This window comes from Salminus brasiliensis, chromosome 6 (assembly GCF_030463535.1).
Source record: "Salminus brasiliensis chromosome 6, fSalBra1.hap2, whole genome shotgun sequence".
NCBI classification, from domain to species: domain Eukaryota; kingdom Metazoa; phylum Chordata; class Actinopteri; order Characiformes; family Bryconidae; genus Salminus; species Salminus brasiliensis.
The window spans coordinates 6,135,393-6,147,405 of record NC_132883.1 but is presented as its reverse complement, the minus strand read 5'-3'; the positions used below and the strand labels follow the sequence as shown (position 1 = coordinate 6,147,405).

The following is a 12,013-nucleotide window of genomic DNA, read 5'->3' as shown; positions in this document are numbered from 1 at the left end:
GAAACCTGGAGGAACCGAGCTCTGCTCTTCAGACTTGCTCACTGACAAGATCTCACTACTTTCTTCAGAATGAGAAGCTCTTGCTCCTTTTTACTGAATTTATGTTCACCTGATCTGGAGCTTCTACAGTAAACAGACATGCGCGAGAGCTCCCCATTGAAATGAATAGGGTGCAATGCTGCAAAGTCGCAAATAGACACATATCACAGACCTTTTGCACAAGCAGTAGAGATTATATTAATGATAATTCATTAAAAAAATAGAAGCTTTTAACATCTAATAATCTATGGCATTACATCAGAACGCTCTACGCCGCAGCCCAGCATGACGGCATAAAAAACAAAACGGCACGGTCATCCTCAACAAGCACCAGACGCTGCTCTTTTCAAGTTGTATGCAGCTAAGAGAGATAAAGAAAGAGAGAAAGGGGTGAGTGAGTGTGTGTGTGGAAAGGGGGGGGGGGGGGGGGGGGCAGACCCTTCTGGACAGTGGATGAAGATAAAGCTCCCTACTTTAAAATGTCTGATTCTAAACTTTCTGTAGAGCAACCATTAAACATTTACAGCCATTTAAATAATGGATGACCCAAAAGAGGAGCGCCCTGGCATCACCAACAATCTACAGAGAGCAAATGTGCGTACGTGTGGCGCTGTGGCACATTTTTAGAGGGGGGCACCATCAAATATTTACACCCCTGCCTCTCCCTGATAGTTATGTGCCGGAGAAGGGTGGTGGCCCCCACAGGAGTTAATGTTTTTAAGACACCGGTGTGTTCAGCCGCACGCCGCAAGATTCTCTGGAAGTATGCGGCAACTTTAGGTAATACTGTTGACCACACTGCTGCTCGGACGTGCAATCACACGACCAGCTGAGTAAACAACGGTGTCTGAAAGTGTCTTAAGTGAAACTGACCAAGACGTCCGGTTACTTACGACATTCGATCGCATTCAGAGCTCTTCTAAGGGTGCTTTGTCAGACAAGCAATAAGCTGTCAAATAAAACTGTTATGTAAAGATGACCGCTGTCATTTATGCACACAGATCTCTGCACTCATCTTAGTATGGGTTCACTTCAAATAAGGCATTTAATGTTTGGAACAAAAGCTACATAGGTAGTGCATTATCTTGCCATTTAAAAGCCCATCAAACTGAACATCTAAAAGGCCTGTATGAGGCCTTTTAAATGACAAAGTTACATGTTAGTTACATTTGCTACTTTATTTACAGTAGTTATTGAATAATTACTAGATACTGAATAATTAAGCATGTTTACACCTGGCATTGACATTCATTTCGTATCCAGATAGTCTCTGGATATACTCTGAAAAAATCGGGGGGGGGGTTTACATGTACATCCTACCTTACCTCATGTCCTTATTAAAGTCTTACTTCCTGTACTCCATGTATTTCACCAAAATTATCCTTTAGGAGCCTAAACAATTTAGAGGAACTGTGAGGGGTTCCACAACGTGTAGGAACAACAAATGGTTCTCCCATTCCTATAACAGCTCTATCAGAAAATGATAAGAACTATTTAAACTGCAAGGGAATGAACTGCAACACTGCCACCATCTACCGGTAAATAAGCACAAGCCCAAGAGCCACAGTAATTATTACACATATTAATGCCTTATTATTACTATTTTATTATTTTTATCCATTTTTGACTGTATCCGATCATAGGAAGCAAATTCCATTTACACTTTCACATACTTTCCCATACATATTTACACTTGTTCATACTAAAGAGATCCATCTCTCACCACCAAGAGTTGTGGTTTGAGGGATCCTATCATAACGCATTCACGATGCATCATGGGGGTCTTGCAAAATTCACAAAATGCAAGTTAACGTCATGTGTAAACAGCCTCATAGATCTTATATTTAAAATGAAAAGGACTCAGAATTGCTTGGCAGTTGCAAGTTTTAATCCCAAGCCATGCCGCTTTGCCATCAGTGGCCAGAGCCTGAGAGAGCACATTCGGTTGTGGCCATATTCAAACAAACCTACATACGGAAACGTGTCACTTATGTATTTTGTAAGTAAAAACAACACTATGAAGAACTTTTTTTTAATATATTTGCTCATGGGCTCCCCCTGGAGTCTAGAAGTGGAATTTGCGCTTTGAGTCACCCATAAAAGAAACCGCATGAAATTAAATGAGTGTGGAAACAAGAAATAACTAAATTGGAGGGGGAAATTGGAAAGGAAAAAATGTAAACCAACAACCGAGCAGTTAGATACAGATTACCTCTTACCCTCATCGTCTCACACTCTGTTCAACAGTACAAAAAAAGCTTCAGTTTCCAGAGCAAATTTGTCACAGTGGAAATGTTTGCGCTGCTTCGTTCAAGCGTTAATAACTTAACCCAATGTTAAACTAGAGAAGCTGAGCTTTCTAAAAAGATACACAATTACGTATTGATGTAATTTTTCCTTCTGAAATTCGAGGCCTGAGCTACACTACATCTGCAGAGTCATCTCTACTGCCACCAATAAGATCACAGTGTATACTGATCGAAGTTCAGCGGCCATGTTGCAAATCTCATCACAGCAGGGATGCAACTCTAGTGAGCCTCCCACACTGTGGTTTCATTTTGAGAGCATGACTAGGAAGTTTTAGCGTTTATTATTTTATCTATTTAATATATTTTCTATTTATCTTATTTAATCTGCTCTTTGTATCGCGACAGAAATTCCAGGAATGGACTGACATGAAGGCTCCATAACTGTAAAGAATTTAATTGCTTTATGTTAACTTCCACTCAAACTTAACAGCATGCTGACCTTCTCCTGTAAATTTAGCATTATCGATTTTTTTCTTCTTTTTTTTTTTTGGACAGCGACATGCTTTTTAATGAATGGCAGGGCTGACATGACTGGAAGTATTTAAACAGTGTCAAGAGAGTGATGGGTCCCTATACAGACATTATAAACTGTTAAAATGACGAGATACGTTTATGCAATTTTCATATTTTCATCTTCAACACTGAACATTTGTGTTGGCTACAAATATTACTGATTGACAGGGTTAGTGCTGAATTAGAAAATAGAAATGAACTAATAACAGTGCAATTTACAGAATTACAATCAATAATACAAAACTATACCCAGACAGTCATTTTTAGAATTTGGCCCCAAAACACTAAAAACTAGAGGTCCCTATACAGCAATTAGGACAATGAGTCATTGACGCAAAGCACCACTCTCAGTTACAGATAGATTAAGATTTTGGATTTGGATGTTAAAGTTCAGTTTTTGCTTATAACAACTCGTGTGTTGTCAGTTTAGTGGTGCAGTACAATCGTTAAAGTCATAGCGAAACACATCATAAAAGGCATGTTCCTAGAGCTGAGCTAGATCAGCGTGTTAGAAGCTGAAACAATTCTAACATTATAATTCATTAAAGGGTGGGATCTACATATTAGGCAGCAAGTGAACAGTCAGTTCTTGGAGGTGATGAAGGTGTTAAACGCAGGGACAATGGGCCAGCACAAGAATCTGAGCCCCTTTGACAAGAACCAAACTGTGATGTCTAGACAACCGGACTGGGTCCGAACACCTCCAAAACATCAGGCAGGTATTTTAGGGTGTTACCAGTATGCAGTGGACAGCACCTAATAAGAAATGCTCCAAGAAAGGACGACCGGTGAACCCGCAACAAGGCCATGGATGTCCAAGGCTTGACCTTGATGCAATCCATGGAGGACCCACCTCACAACTTACAGGACCTAAAAGATCTGCTGATAACATCTTGGTGCCAGATACCACAGGACACCTTCAGAGGTCTTGTGGAATCCATGCCTCGAGGGGTCCAAGCCGTTTTGGCAGCTTGAGGGTCAGCTTGAAGTCTCAATCACCTTCTGCCACTGAAGCACTGCATTTGAGCCTTTTCTTAGATGATATTGAAGAGATGCTGAACTGATGCTTGTCCCTTTGGACCCCAAAGAATGATCATGACACGGTCATGCATGTTCTTAAAGCGGCGGTCCGCAAGCAAATAAGTGAGCCTGCACCAGTCCGAGCCATGTCTTCATCTCATTTTTACAGCGACCGCCTGCAGAGAGCACGAGGCAGCTTTCATCTTCTGTCTTATTTATGTGCAGCGTTGCATATTCACTTACCTGCTGTAAATCTTTCATGCTGCATGAACGGGACGTAGCAGCAATTCCACTTAACTAAGCAGTTCAGACCATCGGAGAAGGACGGTGGACCATCTGACGTGCGACCAGGTCAACCCTGCCTATTCTGACACCCCTTAACCTGACCCCACCCCACACTGATCCTGGGACTTTTTGACCCACAGAGGGGGGAAAAGCCTGAATGTAATATTGATGTAATAAAATAAAGGGGGAAGAGCAGGATGGCATGTAGTTTGCCTGTCTTGGTGTCTGTGGTAGAAAGTAGGGCTGCAGCCATCAACTTTGTCTAGTACTGATTAACTACTTACGGATTTATTGATGATACCCATTTATGATCATGAAAATGTGCCTATTTTTTTAATGTTGCTTGGCATCAGCATTCTGTGCTACATTTTATGAATCCCAAACTCTCATCCTGGCTTAACTTAACTGATACACACAGCATAGAACTGCATTTTATCTCAATGCACAAAATATGCCCATCCAGACAGTTTCAGGCTTGAAACAAATTGTAAGACATGTTTCTTCCATACGATGAAATATTTCCAACATATGGGAATGTCTAAGGGAGGGCATCTGAACTAGATAAGTGTTTTTTAATCACTTCAATTAATAAGTTTGTCCTGATTTATAATTTTTCCAAAATTGCTTATTGCTAATTTCATTTCCTGCCCCTCTTGCCAGCATCAGCATTCATGGAACGTAGAGCGTTCTCTCGCCTGTCTGCAATACATCAGTCCACACCCAGGTCTGATTCTGGGCTTAATTTGGGGAAGGGACTCATGATCACTGGTTGGCTATGACCCCAGGATTGACTGAGCAATTTTGCCGGCCCACATATTGTCAAAAAGGTAGGACCTTGGTTCGTCCGTTACATGCTTTTCATCATTTTGCTTAAATACAAAGACTCAAGCAGCGAAGAAGTTCTCTCAGGAGATATTAGATTTTTTTTTAAGCCATGCAGGCGGTAAGTCGAAGCAGTCACGTGACTAAATAAACCAATCACGCAACCCCGGGCGCACAGTGCATCAATAATAAACAATAACAAATGAATAAAACATTAAAGACAATAAATCTTCTTATTGATTTGTTGGCTTAATGACATCTCAACCCCCCTGCATCATGTGAAGAAAGAAGGAAAATACATTGGAGACTGCACTGCAGCGTTGCACAAGTCCCAAACCACCTACCTGTCCTGGTCTTGGTATTGGTCAGGATCTCCTGCAGTCTCTCCTGCAGTTTGTCTGCTCTCTTTCGCTCCAGATGGAGCTGACGCTTCAAGTCTTTTAGCTGTGGAGGGAGAGGAGTTCTAGTCATGGAGTCAGCACTTAAACAAATGCCCATTATTTAAACTAACATTTGCATTTGCTCACACAAAAGACACTTTCAGGAACAGTGGCTCAAAAAAACCCCCCACACACTAACAGCAGAAGGCACAGAGTTATCTGTGTGGCCTGTGCAAAGGTTGGGGCACCTTAAGCGTTGGGCATTTTTGGGTCAAGGTGTCAGACCTTGATTAACCAAACAGGCCTGAGCCAGGTCACCAACTGTAATTAGGAGCGGTCAGTCGAATCAAATTTCCATGCTTCAAACTCTTCAAACTTTGGGACGCGTCCCAATTGCCTAGTAACTAGTTTTTCAGTATGTAATACAGATAAAAGTGTCAGAGTGGAGTACACTCACAAATCCCTGATGCATACCTTACATTTAAGGCATTTAGCAGACGTGACTTACCCAAGAATAACCTCAGCTAGTTTAAACAGACTAATAATTCAAAGATACCTCTAAGTTTAGACACTACTAAACACAAGTCAGTAAGGAGACCATAGTACTCTGCTATTCGCCCAAGTATTCTCAGAAGAGGAGGGTCTTCAGTCTGCGCTTGAAGACAGCGAGTGTTGGACTCTGCCGTTCGGACACCCAGGGGAAGCTCGTTCCACCACTTTGGTGCAGGACAGAAAAAAGCCTGGACGCTTGTTTTCCATGGATTCTGAGGGATGGCGGGTCGATCCGAGCCGTACTTAAAGTTGGAAGGGCTCTTGGTGCGGATCAGCTTTTGACCATTGCCATCAAGTAAGGAGGGGCTGGTCCGTTCTTGGCTTTGAATCGGATGCAAGCAGCTACGGGAAGCCTAAAACCAGTCGGATTCTGAGTGTGATTTCAATGGACACTTCTGTCCCACAATGCAGTATGAAACGGAAAGAGGGGATCTACTCACATCTGGAAAGATTGGAAAAATGGCAGATAATGATGCAAGTGAAGCTGCAACGGTGGCATAGCAACATAGCATCACTTTCTGGTTAACAGGTTAGTATGTTTATATTTTGTGCATCAACCAGACAAACCTCCACAGGTGTATAACATATACTGTATAATATTTATGAGTGTGTATGTAGTGTATGTAGGGATGCAGCCTTGGAATCATCACTCATCAAACATGGGCTCCTTTAAGCAACTGTGTAAAGATCCAGAACTGAAAGTAATTGATGCCAACATGGCAGGAGAAGGCCATAAGAATATAGTCAAGGGTTCTCATCTTGTAGGGTTTCTACTGCAAGGATCGTTATCCATTCAAGGAATTTGTTGAGGTCAAGCTGAGATCTGAAAGACCAAGGAACCTCTAAGAGAACTGCTGGTATGCTGGTAAGACGGACAAATGAAAGTTTTGCCCAGAGGGTGGTGCATCGCTCTACTGGGCAGCTTTGCTTGTACAACAATCTTTATGAAAGAGGCATAAGAAGAAAATAATCACCTGCAACTTTGTTAAAAACTCAACAGTAGAAGTGTACAACAGAAGATCTAAAAAGGTTCTGTGGACTGATGAAGTCAAAATCATCATCTTTGGCTACAATCAGGGAAGGTACACTTGGGAGGGGGGGCTGAAAAGAACTCCTTGCTAACTGTGAAGCATGGAGCTGCATTGTTATGATACGATGTTGTGTTGCTGCCAGTGCAGTGGCAATACTGCACAGGTGGAGGGAAGAGTGGATTCCACAAAAATCCTGGATGCTGGAACTGACAAACCATCTGTTTAAAAGCCAAGTCTGAGACGACGATGATAAGGATCCAAACACCATACCTCAAAATCCACCTAAATAGTTTCTGGAATGTCACTTACAGCCCCCTAAACGTCAAAGTAACTTTGATCCTTTAGAGAATGTTTTAACATGTTGTGCAGCAAGACAACCCAGAAACGTCTCAGAACTGAACTACAAGAGAATGAGAGCTTCTACATTTCTGTAATGCAAGCTTTACACATATGCCAAAGGGGGTGTTTCTAAGTCCTGATTCTATAAAGTCCAAAATTTCAATGACTGCTTCTCTACATAAGTTTCACACTGCATTGTGGGATAACTGTCCATTGTAAAAAACCGTCTACTTCTAAATATGTGGACATTCAAATAGGCTCAACCTTGACACTCTACACACTACACACTCAAGAACTAGTTAGTAATACTATTATAAATACTATATGTATTTGAAGGGTTCGAAACATGAAAAATGGGTTCAGCTGAGAGTTCCTAATTACATTTGGTGAGATGCCCCAGGCCTGATTTGCCAATCAAGGTCTGAGACCTTGACGAGAAAGAAAAAAAATATATATCACTAAGGGTGCCCAAACCTTTCCATAGGCCAGACTGATGAATTAGATCTTTTTAAATGTTATGAAAGACTAGCTCAGCGTTATGAGAGTGGCTCAGTGGTCTAACGTGCAATACTCCTGCCCGGGGGATGTGAGTTTGAATCCTGAGCCATGACACTATGCCATCAGCAGCCAGAGTCCAATTTGGCTGTTCCCTCTCTGGGTGGGTAGATGGAGCTCTTTGCCCTCACCACTCTTAAAGCGATGTTAGTCGACACAAACTGGCCCCCAATATGACCATGAACACTAATCTGAATATAACTCCACATTTCTAATGACACAAGACAAATGAAACAAGACAAAGCCCCACCCAAAAAATATTTGAGGAAGCCGGGTAAGCTGGATACTGAGGAGCTTCCTTGACTACTGGTGCTTTAAACTACAAAGTCTGAGTCTTTTTAAGACGTTAATGTTAATAAGAATACTAATAACAAAAATTATAATGACAACAATAAAACATTACGTATTGTGCTTCCGCGAAAACACTCAACTGCAGAATGCTTTGCCACTCTTTCTGGCCAGCGTAATGAGGGCCCACTCTGCCTTATCAGTGAAAGACCCAGTCTCGTGTGTTTAGTGCAGAGAAGTGAACTGGTGTGTTTAATTCACTTTCTGAGAACTGGAGAGATGGAAAGACCTGACTCATCGTTTTCTCTTTGGCAGTATGTGTGCATTTGAGTGTATGTGCATTAGTGTTTGTGTGTGCGAGAGATGGGGAGGGAGAGAGAGATGCAGAGGAAAAAGGAGAGAGAGAGAGAGAGATGCAGAGGAAAAAGGAGAGAGAGAGAGAGAGAGAGAGAGAGAGAGAGAGAGAGAGAGAGAGAGAGAGAGAGAGAGAGAGAGAGAGAGAGAGAGAGAGAGAGAGAGAGAGAGAATGTATAAGAGGACCACTTACTGCTGAGCTGCCTTTCTTTTCCAGAATTCTCTGTTCGTCTACTGTGTCTCTGATTTCCTGCAACACACAAATACACAAACACACACAAAATAGAAAGGTCAGTCTTAATAAACCATCTAATGGCTGAACGAGTTCATAAAACGCCAATTTTTAGCTGCCCTGAAAATGTTACATCCCCGAGGAGTCTCTGTTCTTCTGGCAACAGATGTAAGTGATGCAAAGTCTGACACACACACAGGCACATACACATATACACACACACACACACACACACACACACACACACACACTCATTGTTCTGCTGCTGAGTCACATTCTGAATCGGTCCAGTGACCACATCTCCATAATATGCTTCTGTTCAAGCTGGGCTGTATTTATCTTTGTAAACACATACATACACACACACACACACACACACACACACACACACACACACACACTCCTTACATCATCCTCATTAAGTGTAAAATTCTAACTAAATAAAGCAGTCAAAGAGACTCCTTTGGTACCTGTTTGAGTTTAGTGATGGTGCTGTTAAGCTCCTCCTTCTCTTTTTCCATGGTGACAATTTGTTGCTTCACAGCCTCAATCTCTCCTGCTTTCACCTGCACGCACACACACAAATATATACAGTGCTGTGTAGAGGTTTTAGGCACCTAAGCACATTATTTAAAAGTCATTTCTCTCAGCAGTAAGAACGTTCTGCCTGTAGAAGCTCCAGACCCCATCAGAACATATGCAGGTGAACATAAATCAAGTAAAAAGGAACAAGAGCTTCTCATTCTGAAGAAAGTAGTGAGATCTTGTCGGTGAGCTAGTCTGAAGAACAAAGTTTGGTTCCAGGTTTCTTCTGGACGCCCCCATTGGCCCAGCAGCTCACCTGAATTACCATCATTAAGCTCCGATTTACCAAACCAGGTGTTGGATTGATCACCTTAAGTAATACTAGACTCCATAAAGAGCTGAGGAGAACTTTGGAGATGTTCTAATGAACACAGTGATGGAAAACCACCACCACCTTCTGTAGGAACGTTATTGGTGTTTATTCTAAGATCAGTGTTTTACTGAGGAAATAAACACTTACTGCCCAGATAAGCACATTTATCATTCTAATTTTCCACAGGTGCCTAAAGCTTTTGCAAAGTACTGTAGATACACAAATAACCACTTCTGCAAAATCTCCTCAGTGTAAATAAACTCTTCCAGCGTATTAAATTCAATCCCCACTGATGTGTGTAATTTGATTATAGCATATGTATTCTGCAGGGATAAAAACATTAGCTCTGTTAAAAGACTTAATTACTTCCATTTAATGACTTTTTATTTTATTATTTTTTAAAACATTGTTAATTTCTGTTCCAAAAACAAGTCTGTATATATAACGAATTCCCATTAAGATATTATAAAGCATTCAGAGGTATATAAGCCCTGCACAACAATGCCCAAGGGAATCTGTGGCTTTTCAGAATGACAGCAGAATGTCCGCTCCTACTTGCCATTTTCTGAACTCCTGATCTCCCAAATCACAGCACTTTTTCAGCACCTGATAAAGCTAATTTTAATGAAACATGAAAGTGATCAATGTTCCTGTACTGATAATGTCAACAATATGCCAAAAATACGGAGGCAACGCATCATGATAACACTAGAGTATAATCACATCACCCACCCGTACAGTCATGCACACACACAAGCACATACAATTACCTCTAGCTGGAGAGCGTGTTCTTTCTGCAGCCTCTGAATCTCCTCTGCATGTTCCAGACTGTTCTTTTCCATCGTCTCCTGTTCACATAAATACAAACACGCATTAAAAAAAAAAAAAAAAAAAAAAAACACGATTCATTTCTATAGATGCTTATGCAAACTAAATATGAGTCACAGTAAATGTTTCTACACTTAAGACAAGAATCAATAAAGAAACTTTTCAGTTTCACTTTGGATTGAAGTGAAGAACTACACAAAACAACACTGACATCAAGTGGCCAGACTGATTATTCTCGATTCTTACAGAGCACAGAAAACCCTGCGCGACCACAACATTAAACCCTGCTGCAGACACAATCAAACCAGCGGTACCTCAGCCTCTTTGAGTCTGCGTTCAAACCAACCCTTGGTGCCCTCCATAGACTGCACTTGTGCCTGCAGTTCTTCCACACTCTGCTGCAGACCCTCCAGCTCTTTGGTACGTGCCTGAAACACAAAGCAAGGTGTCAGACCCAAACATACAGAACACATGTAGCTATTATATACACTGCACTGTGCAAAATCTTTAGGCACCTGAGGGGAAAAATTTAAAAGCTACTTATCTGGACAGTAAGTGTTTATTCCCTCAGTAAAACACTAATAGATATTAGAATAAATACTAATAAAATTCATACAATAAGTCGTGCTTTTCCATCACTGTGTTCATCATTAGAACATCTCCAAAGTTCTCCTCTCTCATGGAGTCTAGTATTATTTAGAGTTCTCCTCAGATCAACACCCGGTTTGGTGGTAAATCAGGGCTCAATGATGGTAAATCAGGTGAGCTGCTGCTGCTGCTGCCGCTGATGGAGTTGAACACATCCTCCACACTGTGCTGGCTGGACTGGGGGGCATCCAGGAGAAACCTGGAGGAACCGAGCTCTGTTCTTCAGACTAGCTCACCGACATGATCTCACTTTTTTTCTTCAGAATGAAAAGCTCTTGCTCCTTTTTACTGGATTTATGTTCACCTACATCTGTTCTGATGGAAACTGGAGCTTCTACAATAAAACTTTCTTACTGCTCAGAAAAAGCTTTTAAATAATGAGCTTAGGTGCCTAAATCATTGACACAGTACTGTATGGCTGTCCCTAACAAACTCCCCTGCCTAACCTTTTCTTTCTCCGTACCCATTTCTCTCAGTCTCAGTCTTACACACCACGGAATCCATCTCTACTTCTACCAGTCTACTATTACCAGTTCCCCCAATGTCTCTCGATTTCTCCCGAGCTTCCCTTCTCCCCCCTCCAAACACGCCTTACCTTCACTTAACCTTCTTACTTTCTCTCCCTCTCACCTTCTCATCTCGTAGCTGAGAGCGGATCTCCTCTTCTGTGCGATTTTTCTCCTCGTGGAGTCCACGGAGCTCCTTTTCATATCGCGCCCGGACACTGAGCACCTCCTTCTCGTGCTGGAGGCGCAGGTCGCTGAGCTCCTCTTTGTGCCGGGACTTCTCCTGAGCAGTCTCGATGGCCAGCTCATCCAGCATGGCCTTGCGCTTGTCCGCAGTCTGTCCCATGGTGCAAGGGGAGAAGACAAAAAAAAGGAAAAGTGGTCATATAGAGTGTTCAATATGTGGGAATTCAA

The 12,013-nt window shown here is 41.9% G+C and overlaps 1 protein-coding gene across 2 annotated transcripts in view; it reads right to left on the bottom strand.

The window, feature by feature from the left end:
- gripap1 (GRIP1 associated protein 1) overlaps positions 1–12,013 on the bottom strand; it is a 76,979-nt gene that overhangs the window by 35,252 nt on the left and 29,714 nt on the right. For both annotated transcript variants that reach the window (XM_072681442.1, XM_072681443.1), the window contains 6 exons: positions 11,724–11,936; positions 10,760–10,873; positions 10,388–10,465; positions 9,190–9,285; positions 8,681–8,737; positions 5,333–5,432 (listed from right to left, as the gene is read on the bottom strand). In XM_072681442.1, the coding sequence (XP_072537543.1) occupies positions 5,333–5,432; positions 8,681–8,737; positions 9,190–9,285; positions 10,388–10,465; positions 10,760–10,873; positions 11,724–11,936 (658 nt within the window). The remainder of the gene's footprint in view (positions 1–5,332; positions 5,433–8,680; positions 8,738–9,189; positions 9,286–10,387; positions 10,466–10,759; positions 10,874–11,723; positions 11,937–12,013) is intronic.